This window comes from Vigna unguiculata, unplaced genomic scaffold (genome assembly GCF_004118075.2).
Source record: "Vigna unguiculata cultivar IT97K-499-35 unplaced genomic scaffold, ASM411807v1 contig_684, whole genome shotgun sequence".
Taxonomy (NCBI): domain Eukaryota; kingdom Viridiplantae; phylum Streptophyta; class Magnoliopsida; order Fabales; family Fabaceae; genus Vigna; species Vigna unguiculata.
In genome coordinates this window covers 33,794-50,339 of record NW_021011410.1, presented here as the reverse complement: position 1 = coordinate 50,339, position 16,546 = coordinate 33,794, and the positions used below count along the sequence as shown (strand labels likewise).

At 35.6% G+C, this 16,546-nt stretch overlaps 2 protein-coding genes across 2 annotated transcripts; both read left to right on the top strand.

Moving 5' to 3' along the window:
- Positions 1 to 6,836: 6,836 nt before the first annotated feature.
- LOC114172708 (sporozoite surface protein 2-like) lies at positions 6,837 to 10,481 on the top strand. Its single transcript, XM_028057037.1, has 4 exons — positions 6,837 to 7,249; positions 7,796 to 7,994; positions 9,943 to 10,133; positions 10,277 to 10,481. The coding sequence occupies exons 1-4, from the start codon at positions 6,837 to 6,839 to the stop codon at positions 10,479 to 10,481; spliced, it is 1,008 nt and encodes a 335-aa protein (XP_027912838.1).
- A 27-nt stretch (positions 10,482 to 10,508) lies between these two features.
- On the top strand, positions 10,509 to 16,008 carry LOC114172707 (sporozoite surface protein 2-like). The gene is made up of 6 exons (XM_028057036.1): positions 10,509 to 10,648; positions 10,709 to 10,916; positions 11,025 to 11,216; positions 11,267 to 11,617; positions 15,317 to 15,554; positions 15,767 to 16,008. Exons 1-6 carry the CDS (start codon positions 10,509 to 10,511, stop codon positions 16,006 to 16,008), a joined length of 1,371 nt encoding a protein of 456 aa, XP_027912837.1.
- Positions 16,009 to 16,546: the final 538 nt, after the last annotated feature.

Sequence of the window (16,546 nt, the reverse complement as noted above, 5' to 3'; positions counted from 1 at the left end):
TATATATATATATATATATATATATATATATATATATATATATATATATATATATAAGATGCGATAAGAGAGAATAGACAAGAAAGAAGAAACTAGAAATAAAATATAAGAGACATGATATGAGAGAAAAGAATCTAGAGATTAGAGATGAGACATAAGAGAAGAGATGAGATATAAGAGTTGAGATATAAAATATAAAATATAAGAGGTGATAGATATGAGATAAGAGATAAGAGATCAAATATAAAAGGTAAGAGATAAGACATAAGAGATAAGAGAAAGAGACAAAAGATACGAGATAAAATATAAAAGGTAAGAGATGAGAGATAAGAGATAAGAGATAAGAGATGAAAGATGAGAGATAAGAGATAAGAGATAAGAGATAAGAGATGAGAGATAAGAGATAAGAGATAAGAGATAAGAGATAACTGATAAGATATAAGAAATAAGAGTTAAGAGATAAGAGATAAGAGATAAGAGATAAGAGATAAGAGATAAGAGATAAGAGATAAGAGATAAGAGATAAGAGATAAGAGATAAGAGATAAGAGATAAGAGATAAGAGATAAGAGATAAGAGATAAGAGATAAGAGATAAGAGATAAGAGATAAGAGATAAGAGATAAGAGATAAGAGATAAGAGATAAGAGATAAGAGATAAGAGAGAAGAGATAAGAGATAAGTGGTAAGAGATAAGAGATAAGAGATAAGAGATAAGAGGTAAGTGATAAGAGATAAGAGATAAGAGATAAGAAAATAAAATAAAGAAATAAAAAATTGAAAAAGTGAAAAAAAATACAGAAAAAATAAAAACATTAAAAATAAAAGAATTATTAAAAAAATAAGAAATATAAAAAATAAGAAAAGTTAAAATAAATGAAAAAATATCAACAAAAAACGAAAAAAAAGTATATAAAAATAGAAAAAAAATTAATAAAAACTAAAAGATAATGGTAAAAAAATAACAGATACAAGATAAGATAATATATATATATATATATATATATATATATATATATATATATATATATATATATATATATATATATAAAAGATGAGAGATAAGAGAGAATAGACAAGAAACAAGAGACTAGAAATAAAATATAAGAGACATGATATGAGACAAAAGAATCTAGAAATTAGAGATGAGACATAAGAGTAGAGATGAGATATAAGGGATGAGATATAAAATATAAAATATAAGAGGTGATAGATATGAGATAAGAGATAAGAGATCAAATATAAAAGGTAAGAGATAAGACACAAGAGATAAGAGAAAGAGACAAAAGATAAGAGATACAATATAAAAGATAAAAGATTAGAGATAAGAGATAAGAGATAAGAGATAAGAGATAAGAGATAAGAGATAAGAGATAAGAGAGATAAGAGATAAGAGATAAAAAATTATAACAGCAGAATTCAATATGATGAGTAAAATTTTGCAAAAACCATTTAAGGAACATAATTAAAGATTTGAAAAGGATCAAGAAGTTGATAAAAACTTTAAAAAGAATTGAAAAAGTTGAAGAAAATAAAATTGAAGAAAAGAAAACTAAGTAAAGAAAGTGTAAAAATAAGTAATTCAAGAAGTTAATGAAAATTAATAGTTTAAAAAAATTAGGAAAACTGAGAAAATAGATTTCAAGATAAAGAATTTAAAAACTTTAAGAGAAGAACTCAATATGATGAGTAAAATTTTGCAAAAAACCATTTCAAGAACATAATTAAAGATTTGAAAAGTATCAAGAAATTGGTAAAAACTTTTAAAGGAATTTAAAAAGTTTAAGAAAATTAAATTCAAAAAAAGAAAACTTAGTAAAGAAAGTGTAAAAATAAGTAATTCAAGAAGTCAATGAAAACGAAAAGTTGAAAAAAATTAGAAAAAGTGAGAAAATAGATTTCAAGAAAAAGAATTTAAAAACGTGAAGAGAAGAACTCAATATAATGAGTAAAATTTTCCAAAAACCATTTCAAGAACATAATTCAAGATTTGAAACGGATCAAGAAGTTGATAAAAACTTTAAAAAGAATTGAAAAAGTTTAAGAAAATAAAATTCTAACAAAGAAAACTAAGTAAAGAAAGTGTAAAAATAAGTAATTCAAGAAGTTAATGAAAATGAAAAGTTGAAAAAAATTAGGGAAAGTGAGAAAATAGATTTCAAGAAAAAGATTTTAAAAATTTTAAGAGAAGAACTCGATATGATGAGTAAAATTTTGCAAAAACCATTTCAAGAATATAATTAAAGTTTTGAAAAGGATCAAGACGTTGATAAAAACTTTAAAAAGAATTGAAAAAGTTTAAGAAAATAAAATTCAAGAAAAGAAAACTAAGTAAAGAAACTGTAAAAATAACTAATTCAAGAAGTTAATGAAAATTAATAGTTTAAAAAAATAGGAAATGGGAGAAAATAGATTTCAAGAAAAAGATTATAAAAACTTTAAAAGAAGAACTCAATATGATGAGTAAAATTTTGCAAAAAACCATTTCAAGGACATAATTAAAGATTTGAAAAGGATCAAGAAATTGATAAAAACTTTAAAAGGAATTTAAAAACTATAAGAAAATAAAATTCAAGACAAGGAAACTAAGTAAAGAAAGTGTAAAAATAAGTAATTCAAGAAGTTAATGAAAATGAAGAGTTTAAAAAAATTAGGAAAATTGATAAAATAAATTTCAAGAAAAAGATTTTAAAAACTTAATGATGAGTAAACTTTTGCAAAAACCATTACAAGAACATAATTAAAGATTTCAAAAGGATCAAGAAATTGGTAAAAACTTTTAAAGGAATTTAAAAAGTTTAAGAAAATTAAATTCAAAAAAAGAAAACTAAGTAAAGAAAGTGTAAAAATAAGTAATTCAAGAAGTCAATGAAAATGAAAAGTTGAAAAAAATTAGACAAAGTGAGAAAATAGATTTCAAGAAAAAGAATTTAAAAACGTTAAGAAAAGAACTCAATATAATGAGTAAAATTTTCCAAAAACCATTTCTAGAACATAATTCAAGATTTGAAACGGATCAAGAAGTTGATAAAAACTTTAAGAAGAATTGAAAAAGTTTAAGAAAATAAAATTCTAACAAAGAAAACTAAGTAAAGAAAGTGTAAAAATAAGTAATTCAAGAAGTTAATGAAAATGAAAAGTTGAAAAAAATTAGGGAAAGTGAGAAAATAGATTTCAAGAAAGATTTTAAAAATTTTAAGAGAAGAACTCGATATGATGAATAAAATTTTGCAAAAACCATTTCAAGAACATAATTAAAGTTTTGAAAACGATCAAGACGTTGATAAAAACTTTAAAAAGAATTGAAAAAGTTTAAGAAAATAAAATTCAAGAAAAGAAAACTAAGTAAAGAAAGTGTAAAAATAACTAATTCAAGAAGTTAATGAAAATTAATAGTTTAAAAAAATAGGAAATGGGAGAAGATAGATTTCAAGAAAAAGATTATAAAAACATTAAGAGAAGAACTCAATATGATGAGTAAAATTTTGCAAAAAATCATTTCAAGAACATAATTAAAGATTTGAAAAGGATCAAGAAATTGATAAAAACTTTAAAAGGAATTTAAAAACTATAAGAAAATAAAATTCAAGACAAGGAAACTAAGTAAAGAAAGTGTAAAAATAAGTAATTCAAGAAGTTAATGAAAATGAAGAGTTTAAAAAAATTAGGAAAATTGATAAAATAGATTTCAAGAAAAAGATTTTAAAAACTTAATGATGAGTAAACTTTTGCAAAAACCATTTCAAGAACATAATTAAAGATTTGAAAAGGATCAAGAAATTGGTAAAAACTTTTAAAGGAATTTAAAACGTTTAAGAAAATTAAATTCAAAAAAAGAAAACTAAGTAAAGAAAGTGTAAAAATAAGTAATTCAAGAAATCAATGAAAATGAAAAGTTGAGAAAAATTAGAAAAAGTGAGAAAATAGATTTCCAGAAAATGATTTTAAAAACTTTAAGAGAAGAACACAATATGATGAGTAAAATTTTGCAAAAACCATTTCAAGAACATAATTCAAGATTTGGAAAGCATCAAGAAATTGATAAAAACTTTAAAAAGAATTGAAAATGTTTAAGAAAATAAAATTCTAAGAAAGAAAACTAAGTAAGGAAAGTGTAAAAATAAGTAATTCAAGAATTTAATGAAAATGAAAAGTTGAAAAAAATTAGGGAAAGTGAGAAAATAGATTTCAAGAAAAAGATTTTAAAAACTTTAAGAGAAGAACTCGATATGATGAGTAAAATTTTGCAAAAACTATTTGAAGAACATAATTAAAGATTTGAAAAGCATCAAAAAATTGATAAAAACTTTAAAAAGAATTGAAAAAGTTTAAGAAAATAAAATTCAAGAAAAGAAAACTAAGTAAAGAAAGTGTAAAAATAACTTATTCAAGAAGTTAATCAAAATTAATAGTTTAAAAAAATTAGGAAAAGGGAGAAAATAGATTTCAAGAAAAAGATTTTAAAAACTTTAAGAGAAGAACTCGATATGATGAGTAAAATTTTGCAAAAACCATTTCAAGAACATAATTAAGGATTTGAAAAGGATAAAGAAGTTGATAAAAACTTTAAAAAGAATTGAAAATGTTTAAGAAAATAAAATTCAAGAAAAGAAAACTAAGTAAAGAAAGTGTAAAAATAAGTAATTCAAGAAGTTAATGAAAATGAAGAGTCTAAAAAAATCAGGAAAAGTGAGAAAATAGATTTCAAGAAAAATATTTTAAAAACTTTAAGAGAAGAACTCAATATGATGAGTAAAATTTTGCAGAAACCATTTCAAGAACATAATTAAAGATTTGAAAAGGATCAAGAAGTTGATAAAAACTTTAAAAAGAATTGAAAAAGATTAAGAAAATAAAATTCAAGAAAAGAAAACTAAGTAAAGAAATAGTAAAAATAAGTAATTCAAGAAGTTATTTAAAATGAAGAGTTTAAAAAGATTAGGAAAAGTGAGAAAATAGATTTCAAGAAAAAGATTTTAAAAACTTTAACAGAAGAACTCGATATGATGAGTAAAATTTTGCAAAAACTATTTGAAGAACATAATTAAAGATTTGAAAAGCATCAAAAAATTGATAAAAACTTTAAAAAGAATTGAAAAAGTTTAAGAAAATAAAATTCAAGAAAAGAAAACTAAGTAAAGAAAGTGTAAAAATAACTTATTCAAGAAGTTAATCAAAATTAATAGTTTAAAAAAATTAGGAAAAGGGAGAAAAAAGATTTCAAGAAAAAGATTTTAAAAACTTTAAGAGAAGAACTCGATATGATGAGTAAAATTTTGCAAAAACCATTTCAAGAACATAATTAAGGATTTGAAAAGGATAAAGAAGTTGATAAAAACTTTAAAAAGAATTGAAAATGTTTAAGAAAATAAAATTCAAGAAAAGAAAACTAAGTAAAGAAAGTGTAAAAATAAGTAATTCAAGAAGTTAATGAAAATGAAGAGTCTAAAAAAATCAGGAAAAGTGAGAAAATAGATTTCAAGAAAAATATTTTAAAAACTTTAAGAGAAGAACTCAATATGATGAGTAAAATTTTGCAGAAACCATTTCAAGAACATAATTAAAGATTTGAAAAGGATCAAGAAGTTGATAAAAACTTTAAAAAGAATTGAAAAAGATTAAGAAAATAAAATTCAAGAAAAGAAAACTAAGTAAAGAAATAGTAAAAATAAGTAATTCAAGAAGTTATTTAAAATGAAGAGTTTAAAAAGATTAGGAAAAGTGAGAAAATAGATTTCAAGAAAAAGATTTTAAAAACTTTAAGAGAAGAACTCAATATGATGAGTAAAATTTTGCAAAAACCATTTCAAGAACATAAATAAAGATTTGAAAATGATCAAGAATAGAGGTGTTAATTTGGCCCAGCCCACAAGGCTTGGCCCTGGCCCATGTGGGCGAGGGCCAAAAAAGCCCACATTGAAAAAAAGCCCCATCAAAGAAGTCCACAGGGCTAAAAACTTTACAAAAGCCCTGTGGTCTTGGGCCAACCCATGGGCTTTGATCTTCCATATGAAAAATATATTATTTTTTAAAATATATTACTATCTATGGGAAAGACCCAACGAACCGGACAAGCACGATGACCAGGATAGGTCGAAGAACCCGAAGCTGCCCAACGACCTCGACAAGAACGACGACTTGAACGGGACCAATGATCCAAAAGGGCCCAACGATCCGGATGGGCCTGACGACCCGAACAGGCCCGACGACTCGAACGGGCCCGATGACCCGGACGAGCTCGACGAACAGGATGAGCCTGACGACCAGGATAAACCCGACGGCGGACGGGCGCCACGACACAAATGGGCCAACAACATGGACGGGCACGACGACCTGGACTGGCTCAATGACTTGGACGAGCCCGACGACCTGGACTGGCCCTACGACAAGAACGAACCCTACAACCTAAGTGTGCCCAGCGACTCGTATGTGCCCGATGACCCTTTATGGGCTCGACGACCTGGACGGAACCGACGAAAAGGACAGGCCCGACGACCCGGACGGGCCTGATGACCCAGTAGGGCCCCACGATCTGAACATGCCCAACGACCTGAACGGGCCAACAGACCCGAACATGCCTGATGATCCAAACGTGCCCAACGACCTGAACGGACCCGACGACATGAACATGCCCAACAACCCGGACAAGCCCGATGATCCAGACAAGCCCAACAACCCGAACGGGCCTAACGACCCAGACGGGCTCTAGGACCCGAACGGGTCCCACGACCCCGACGTGCCTGATGATCCACACAATCCCAACGACCCAAACGGGCCTGACGCCTTGGATGTGTCCTACAACTTTGACGGGCCCGATGATCCAGAAAGGCCCAATTACATGAATAGGCCCGACGACCCGGATGAGCCTAGGGACTTGGACGAGCCCGATGATCAAAACAGGCCTAACGACCTGAACGAGCCCGATGATCCAGAAAGACCCAACGACCCAAACGTTCCCGATGACCCGGACGAGCCTAACGACCTAGACGGGCTTGATGATCCAGACAGGTCCAACGACCCGAACAAGCTCGACGACCCCGATCTGCCCGATAACCCAGACGTGACCGATGACTCGGACGGGCTTGACGACCTATACGGGCCCAATGATACCGACATGAAAAACGACCCGAACTGGACCGTCCGGGTCGTTGGGCCTGTTTGGATCATCGGGCCCGTCCAGGTCATTAGCCCGTCAGGGTCGATGGGCCCGTTCGAGTCTTTTGGCCTTTCTGGATCATCGGGCACGTCCAGGTCATTGGTCCTGTTCATGTCGTCGGGCATGTTCGGGTCGTTAGGCCTATTTTGATTATGGGGCCCGTCCGCGTTGTTGGGCCCGATCGGGTCATCGGGCCTATCTGGATCATCGAGCTTGTCCAGGTCGTGGGGCCTGTTCAGGTCTAAGGGCCCATTCGGGTTGTTAGGCCCGTTCGGGTCGTCGGGCCCATCTGGGTCGTCGGGCCCGTTCGGGTCGTCGGGCTGGTCCTTGTCATCGGGCTCATCCTGGTCATCCCGCTCGTCCAGGTTGTTGGGCTCGTCCGAGTTGCGGGGCTCGTCCGAGTCTTCGGGCCCGTCCTGGTCATCGGGCCCGTTCAGCTCATCGGTCTCGTCCGGGTCGTCGGGCTCGTCCCAGTCATCGGGCTCGTCTGGGTCATCGGGCCCGTCCTAGTCGTGGGGCTCGTCTGAGTCTTCGGGCTCGTCCAGATCTTCGGGCCCGTCCGAGTCGTCGTGCCTGTTTTGTTGGTGTGACCGTCCGAGTCATCGGGCTTGTTCGTGTTGTGGGGTCTATCCTGGTCATAGGGCCCGTTTAGGTCTTTGTGCCGGTCCATGTCTTCGAGCCCCTCTGCATCGTCGGGTTCGTCTGTGTCGTTGGGCTAGTCCGTGTTCTCGGGCTCGTCTTGGTCGTTGGGCCCGTCTGGGTCGTCGAGCACGTTCGTGTCATCGTACCCGTCTATGTTGTCGGGTTTGTCCTAGTCGTCGTGCTAGTCCTGGTCGTCGGGTTAATCCGAGTCGTCGGGCCCGTTCGGCTCGTTAGACCTGTTCAGGTCGTTGGGCCCTTTTGGATAATCGGGCCCGTGACAGTCGTCGTTCTTGTCGAGATGTGGGCTTTTTTGGCCTTAGCCCACATGGATCAGGGCCAAGCCTTGTGGGTTGGGCCAAATTGACACCTCTAATAAAAACTTTCAAAAAAATTCAACAAATTGAAGAAAATAAAATTGAAGAAAAGAAAAGAAAGTAAAGAAAGTGTAAAAATAAGTAATTCAAGACGTTAAAAAAAATGAAGAGTTTAAAAAAAATTAGGAAAAGTTAGAAAATAGATTTCAAGAAAAAGATTTTATAAACTTTAAGAGAAGAACTGAATATAATGAATAAAATTTTGCAAAAACCATTTCAAGAACATAATTAAAGATTTGAAAAGGATGAAGAAGTTGACAAAAACTTTAAAAAGAATTGAAAAAGATTAAGAAAATAAAATTCAAGAAAAGAAAACTAAGTCAAGAAAGTGTAAAACTAAGTAATTAAGGAAGTTAATGAAAATGAAGAGTTTAAAAAAATTAGGAAGAGTGAGAAAATAGATTTAAAGAAAAAGATTTTAAAAACTTTAAGAGAAGAACTCAATATGATGAGTAAAATTTTGCAAAAAATCATTTCAAGAACATAATTAAAGAATTGAAAAGGATCAAGAAGTTGATAAAAACTTTAAAAAGAATTGAAAAAGTTTAAGAAAATAAAATTCAAGAAAAGAAAACTAAGTAAAGAAAGTGTAAAAATAACTTATTCAAGAAGTTAATCAAAATTAATAGTTTAAAAAAATTAGGAAAAGGGAGAAAAAAGATTTCAAGAAAAAGATTTTAAAAACTTTAAGAGAAGAACTCGATATGATGAGTAAAATTTTGCAAAAACCATTTCAAGAACATAATTAAGGATTTGAAAAGGATAAAGAAGTTGATAAAAACTTTAAAAAGAATTGAAAATGTTTAAGAAAATAAAATTCAAGAAAAGAAAACTAAGTAAAGAAAGTGTAAAAATAAGTAATTCAAGAAGTTAATGAAAATGAAGAGTCTAAAAAAATCAGGAAAAGTGAGAAAATAGATTTCAAGAAAAATATTTTAAAAACTTTAAGAGAAGAACTCAATATGATGAGTAAAATTTTGCAAAAAACCATTTCAAGAACATAATTAAAGATTTGAAAATGATCAAGAAGTTGATGAAAACTTTAAAAAGAATTGAAAAAGTTTAAGAAAATAAAATTCAACAAAAGAAAACTAAATAAAGAAGATGTAAAAATAAGTAATTCAAGAAGTTAATGAAAATGAAGAGTTTAAAAAAATTAGGAAAAGTGAGACAATAGATTTCAACAAAAACATTTTCAAAACTTTAAGAGAAGAACTCAATATGATGAGTAAAATTTTGCAACAACCATTTCAAGAACATAATTAAATATTTGAAAATGATCCAGAATTAAGGATTTGAAAAGGATCAAGAAGCTGAGAAAAACTTTAAAAACGAATTCAAAAAGTTGGAGAAAATAAAATTTTAAAAAAGAAAACTTAGTAGAGAAAGTGTAAAAATAACTATTCAAGAAGTTAATGAAAATGAAGAGTTTAAAAAAATTAGGAAAAGTGATAAAATAGATTTCAAGAAAAAGATTTTAAAAACTTTAAGAGAAGAACTTAATATGATGAGTAAAATTTTGCAAAAACCATTTCAAGAACATAATTAAAGATTTGAAAAGGATCAAGAATAGAGGTGTTAATTTGGCCCAGCCCACAAGGCTTGGCCCTAGCCCATGTGTGCGAGGGCCAAAAAAGCCCACATTGAAAAAGAGCCCCATAAAAGAAGTCCACAGGACTAAAAAATTTACAAAAGCCGTGTGGGCTTGGGCCAACCCATGGGCTTTCATCTTCCATATGAAAAATATATTATTTTTTAAAATATATTACTAGCTGTGGGACAAGCCCAACGAACCAGACAAGAACGACGACCAGAAAAGGTCGAACAACCCCAACCTGCACGACGACCTCGACAAGCCCAACGACCCGAACGGGCTCGACGACCCGTACGAGCTCGACGACCAGGACGAGCCTGACGACCAGGATAAACCCGACAACACGGACGGGCACGACGACACAAACGGGTCGACGACATGGACGGGCCCGACAACCCATACGGGCTCAATGACCTGGACGAGCCCGACGACTTGTACTGACCCTACGACAAAAACGGACCCTACGACCCAAACGGGCCCCACGACCCAAACGGGCCCGATGACCCGGACAGGCCCGACGACCCAGAAGGGCCCAACGATCCGAACATGCCCGACGACCCGAATGGGCCAACCGACCCGTACATGCCCGATGATCCAAACATGCCCAACGACCTGAACGGACCCTACGACATGAACATGCCCAACGACCTAGACAGGCCCGATGATCCAGACAAGCCCAATGACCCGAACGAGCCCGATGACACAGACGGGCTCTAGGACCCGAACGGGCCCTATGACCCGGACATGCCTGATGATCCACATAATCCCAACGACCCAAACGGGCCCGACGCCTTCAATGTGCCCAACGACCCAAATGGGCCCGACGCCTTGGATGTGCCCAACGACTCTGACGGGCCCTATGATCCAGAAAGGCCCAACGACTTGTACGGGCCCGACGATTGAGACGGGCCTAGGGACCTGGACGAGCCCAATGATCAAAACAGGCCTAACGACCCGAACGAGCCCGATGATTCAGAAAGGACCAACAACCTGAACGTTCCCGACGATCCGGACGGGCCTGATGATCCAGACAGGCCCAACGACCCAGATCTGCCCGCCAACCCAGATGTGACTGATGACTCGGACGGGCTTGACGACCTGGACAGACCCGATGATATCGACATGCAAAACGACCCGAACTGGGCCGTCTGGGTCGTTGGGCTCAACCGGGTCGTTGGGCCCGTTCGGGTCGTTGGGCCTGTCTGGATCATCGGGCCCATCCAGGTCATTAGCCCCGTCTGGGTCATCGGGCCCGTTCAGGTCTTTTGGCCTTTCTGGATCATCGGGCTCGTTCGGGTCGTGGGGCATGTCAGGATCATCGTGCCAGTCCGGGTCATTGGTCCTGTTCGTGTCGTCGGGCCTGTTCGGGTCGTTAGGCCTGTTTCTATTATGGGGCCCGTCCGCGTTGTTGGGCTAGATCGTGTCGTCGTGCCTATTTGGATCATCGAGACTGTCTAGGTCGTCGGACCTGTTCAGGTCTTGGGGCCCATTCGGGTCTTTAGGCCCGTTCGGGTCGTCGGGCCCATCCGGGTCGTCGGGCTCGTCCTTGTCATCGAGCTCATCCGGGTCGTTTGGCTTGTCCGAGTTGTGGGGCTCGTCCGAGTCTTCAGGCCCGTCCTGGTCATCGGGCCCGTCCAGGTGATCGATCTCGTTCGGGTCATCGGGCTCGTCCGGGACATCGGGCTCGTCCAGGTTGTTGGGCTCGACTTGGTGATCGGGCTCGTCCCAGTCGTGGGGCTCGTCCGAGTCTTCGGGCTCGTCTGGATCGTCGAGCTCGCCCGAGTCATCGTGCCTGTTTTGTTGGTGAGCTCGTCCGGGTCATCGGGCTTGTTCGTGTTATGGGGTCTGTCCCGGTCATAGGGCCCATTTAGGTCTTTGTGTCGGTCCATGTCTTCGAGCCCCTCTGCATCGTCGGGTTCGTCTGTGTCGTTGGGCTGGTCCGTGTTCTCGGGCTCGTCTTTGTCGTTGGGCCCGTCTGGGTCGTCGAGCACGTTCGTGTCGTCGGGCCCGTCCGTGTTGTCAGGTTTGTCCTGGTCGTCGGGCTAGTCCTGGTCGTCGGGTTCGTCTGAGTCGTCGGGCCCGTTCTGGTCATTGGGCCTATTCGGGTCGTTGGGCCCTTTTGGATAATCGGGCCTGTTCCACTCGTCGTTCTTGTCGAGATCGTCGGGCAGGTCCGGGTTGTTCGACCTATTCTTGTCGTCGTGCTTGTTTGGTTCGTTGGGCCTGTCCCACAGATAATAATATATTTTAAAAAATAATATATTTTTCATGTGGAAGATGAAAGCCCATGGGTTGGTCCAAGCCCACAGGGCTTTTGTAAAGTTTTAAGCCCTGTGGACTTCTTTGATGGTGGCTTTTTTTCAATGTGGGCTTTTTTGGCCCTAGCCCACATGGGCCAGAGCCAAGCCCTGTGGGCTGGGCCAAATTGACACCTCTAATAAAAACTTTCAAAAAAATTCAAAAAATTGAAGAAAAGAAAAGAAAGAAAAGAAAGTGTAAAAATAAGTAATTCAAGACATTAATGAAAATGAAGAGTTTAAAAAAAATTAGGAAAAGTTAGAAAATAGATTTCAAGAAAAAGGTTTATAAACTTTAAGAGAAGAACTGAATATAATGAGTAAAATTTTGCAAAAACCATTTCAAGAACATAATTAAAGATTTGAAAAGGATCAAGAAGTTGACAAAAACTTTAAAAAGAATTGAAAAAGTTTAAGAAAATAAAATTCAAGAAAAGAAAACTAAGTAAAGAAAGTGTAAAAATAAGTAATTCAAGAAGTTAATTAAAATGAAGAGTTTAAAAAAATTAGGAAAAGTGAGAAAATAGAATTCAAGAAAAAGATTTTAAAAACTTTAAGAGAAGAACTCAATATGATGAGTAAAATTTTGCAAAAAACCATTTCAAGAACATAATTAAAGAATTGAAAAGGATCAAGAAGTTGATAAAAACTTTAAAAAGAATTGAAAAAGTTTAAGAAAATAAAATTCAAGAAAAGAAAACTCAGTAAAGAAAGTGTAAAAATAAGTAATTCAAGAAGTTGATGAAAATAAAGAGTTTAAAAAAATTAGGAAAAGTGAGAAAATAGATTTCAAGAAAATGATTTTAAAAACTTTAAGAGAAGAACTCAATATGATGAGTAAAATTTTGCAAAAACCATTTCAAGAACATAATTAAAGATTTGAAAAAGATCAAGAAGTTGATAAAAACTTTAAAAAGAATTGAAAAAGTTTAAGAAAATAAAATTCAAGAAAAGAAAACTAAGTAGAGAAAGTGTAAAAATATATAATTGAAGAAGTTAATGAAAATGAAGAGTTTAAAAAAATTAGGAAAAGTGAGAAAATAGAATTCAAGTAAAAGATTTTAAAAACTTTAAGAGAAGAACTCAATATGATGAGTAAAATTATGCAAAAACCATTTCAAGAACATAATTAAAGATTTGAAAAGGATCAAGAAGTTGACAATAACTTTAAAGAGAATTGAAAAAGTTTAAGAAAATAAAATTCAACAAAAGAAAACTACGTAAAGAAAGTGTAAAAATAAGTAATTCAAGTAGTTAATGAAAATAAAGAGTTTAAAAAAATTAGGAAAAGTGAGAAAATAGATTTTAACAAAAAGATTTTAAAAACTTTAAGAGAAGAACTTAATATGATGAGTAAAATTTTGCAAAAGCCATTTCAAGAACATAATTAAAGATTTGAAAATGATCAAGAAGTTGATAAAAACTTTAAAAAGAATTGAAAAAGTTTAAGAAAATAAAATTCAACAAAAGAAAACTAAGTAAAGAAAGTGTAAAAATAAGTAATTCAAGAAGTTAATGAAAATGAAGAGTTTAAGAAAATTAGGAATTGTGAGAAAATAGATTTCAACAAAAAGATTTTCAAAACTTTAAGAGAAGAACTCAATATGATGAGTAAAATTTTGCGAAAAACCATTTCAAGAACATAATTAAGGATTTGAAAATGATCAAGAGGTTGATAAAAACTTTAAAAAGAATTGAAAAAGTTTAAGAAAATAAAATTCAACAAAAGAAAACTAAGTAAAGAAGGTGTAAAAATAAGTAATTCAAGAAGTTAATGAAAATGAAGAGTTTAAAAAAATTAGGAAAAGTGAGAAAATAGATTTCAACAAAAGATTTTAAAAACTTTAAGAGGAGAACTCAATATGATGAGTAAAATTTTGCAACAACCATTTCAAGAACATAATTAAAGATTTCAAAAAGATCAAGAAGTTGATAAAAACTTTAAAAAAGAATTCAAAAAGTTGAAGAAAATAAAATTTAAGAAAAGAAAACTAAGTAAAAAAGTGTAAAAATAACTAATTCAAGAAGTTAATGAAAATGAAAAGTTTAAAAAAATTAGGAAAAGTGAGAAAATAGATTTCAAGAGAAAGATTTTAAAAACTTTAAGAGAAGAACTCAATCTGATGAGTAAAATTCTTGCAAAAATCATTTCAAGAACATAATTAAAGATTTGAAAAGGATCAAGAAGTGAATCAAAACTTTAAAAAGAATTGAAAAAGTTTAAGAAAATAAAATTCAAGAAAAGAAAACTAAGTAAAGAAAGTGTAGAAATAAGTAATTCAAGAAGTTAATGAAAATGATAAGTTTAAAAAAATTAGGAAAAGTGAGAAAATAGATTTTAAGAAAAAGATTTTAAAAATTTTAAGAGAAGAACTCAATATGATGAGTAAAATTTGCAAAAACCATTTCAACAACATAATTAAAGATTTGAAAAGGATCAAGAAGTTGATAAAAACTTTAAAAAGAATTGAAAAAGTTTAAGAAAATAAAATTCAAGAAAACAAAACTAAGTAAAGAAAGTGTAAAAATAAGTAATTCAAGAAGTTAATGAAAATGAAGAGTCTAAAAAAATTATGAAATGTGAGAAAATAGATTTCAAGAAAAAGATTTTAAAAACAATAAGAGAAGAACTCAATATGATGAGTAAAATTTTGCAAAAACCATTTCAAGAACATAATTAAAGATTTGAAAAGGATCAAGAAGTTGATAAAAACTTTAAAAAGAATTGAAAAAATTTAAGAAAATAAAATTCAAGAAAAGAAAACTAAGTAAAGAAAGTGTAAAAATAAGTAATTCAAGAAGTTAATGACAATGAAGAGTTTAAAAAAATTAGGAAAAGTGAGAAAATAGATTTCAAGAAAAAGATTTTAAAAGCTTTAAGAGAAGAACTCAATATGATGAGTAAAATTTTGCAAAAACCATTTCAAGAACATAATTAAAGATTTGAAAAGAATCAAGAAGTTGATAAAAAGTAGAGTTTTCAATTTTGCGCTTAGCCCATGGGCCAGCCCTGACCCACTCTTCATAAAGCCCTCTTTTAGGGGGCCCCCAAATGAGGGGGCCAAAAAAATGCCCCAGCCCCCAAATCCCCCTCTCTAGTAGGTTAGGGCTAGGGCTAAGGTGGGTTAGCTCCCCAAATAATACTACATTAAGCAAGAGTCAAAGATCAAGTCGAGCGACCCGGACGGGCCCGACGACCCGAACGGGCCCGACGACCCGAACGGGCTCGACAAATCAAACGAGCCCGATGACCAGGACAAGTCTGATGACAAGGATGGGCCCACAGACACGAACGGGCTCGACAACCCAGTCGGGCCCAACGACCAAGAAGAGCCTGATAACACGGACCAGCCCAACGACACGGATGAACCCGATGATGCGGACGAGCTCGAAGACCCGGACCGGCCCAAAGACCCAAACAGGCCCTATGACTGGGACAGACGCCACAACCCGAACAAGCCCGACGACCCAGACGGGCACACCAACAAAATGGGCACGACGACTCGGACGAGCCCAACGATCCGGACGAGCCCGAAGACTTGGACGAGCCCCACGACCCGGACGGGACTGAAGAACCGGAAAAGCCCGACGACCCGAACGGGCCCGACGACCCAGATGGGCCCGATGACCCGAACGTAACTGACGACCCGAACGGGCCCCTCAATCAGAACGAGCCCCACGACTTGAACGGGCTCGATGATCCAGACAAGCCCAACAACCCGAACGGGCCCAACGACTCGAACAGGCCCGACGAATTGAACAAGACCAATGACCCGGACTGGCTCGATGATCCAGACAGGCCCCACGACCCGAACGGGCTCGACGTGCCCGATGATCCAAAAAGCCCGAAAGACCCGTACAGGCCCGACGACCCAGATGAGCCCGTCGACCTGGATGGGCCAGTTCGGGTCTTTTGCATTTCAGGATCATCGGGCCCATCCAGATAGTCAAGCTCGTCCGAGTCATCGGTCACGTCCGGGTTGTTGTGCCGATCCAGGTCGTCAAGCTTGTTCGGGTCGTTGGCCTATCTGGATCATCGAGCCCGTCCAGGTCGTTAGGCCCGTCCGAGTCGTCGGGAACGTTTGGTCGTTGGGCGTGCCTGGATCATCGGGCTCGTTCGGGTCGTTCGGCCTGTTTTGATCATCGGGCCAATCCAGGTCGTTATACATGTTCGGGTCGTCGGGCCCGTTCAAGTCGTTCGGCCTTTCTGGATCATCGGGCTCGTCCTAGTCGTTGGGCCCATCTAAGGCGTCGGGCCCGTTTGGGTTGTTGGGCCTGTGTGGATCACCGGGCAAATCCAGGTCGTGGGGTCCGTTCGGGTCCTAGAGGACGTCTTGGTCATCGGGCCTGTCCGGGTCGTTGGGCATGTTAGTGTCGACGGGCCCGTTCTGGTCATTGGGCATTTCTTGATCATCGGGCACGTCCGGGTCGTTGGGCTCGTTCGGGTCATCGAGAACGTTCGTGTCGTGGGGCCCTTCTGGATAG

What these genes read in the sequence shown, in the direction of transcription:
- LOC114172708 (XM_028057037.1), top strand. Translation starts at nt 6,837, where the DNA reads ATGAATAGGCCCGACGACCCGGATGAGCCTAGGGACTTGGACGAGCCC. An exon ending in GTGCTAGTCCTGGTCGTCGG is followed by an intron (nt 7,995 to 9,942) that starts GTTAATCCGAGT and finishes ATATATTACTAG; the next exon opens with CTGTGGGACAAGCCCAACGA. An exon ending in GGGCACGACGACACAAACGG is followed by an intron (nt 10,134 to 10,276) that starts GTCGACGACATG and finishes TGACCCGGACAG; the next exon opens with GCCCGACGACCCAGAAGGGC.
- LOC114172707 (XM_028057036.1), top strand. Translation starts at nt 10,509, where the DNA reads ATGCCTGATGATCCACATAATCCCAACGACCCAAACGGGCCCGACGCC. An exon ending in CTATTTGGATCATCGAGACT is followed by an intron (nt 11,217 to 11,266) that starts GTCTAGGTCGTC and finishes TCGGGTCTTTAG; the next exon opens with GCCCGTTCGGGTCGTCGGGC. An exon ending in GTGTTATGGGGTCTGTCCCG is followed by an intron (nt 11,618 to 15,316) that starts GTCATAGGGCCC and finishes CCCGATGACCAG; the next exon opens with GACAAGTCTGATGACAAGGA.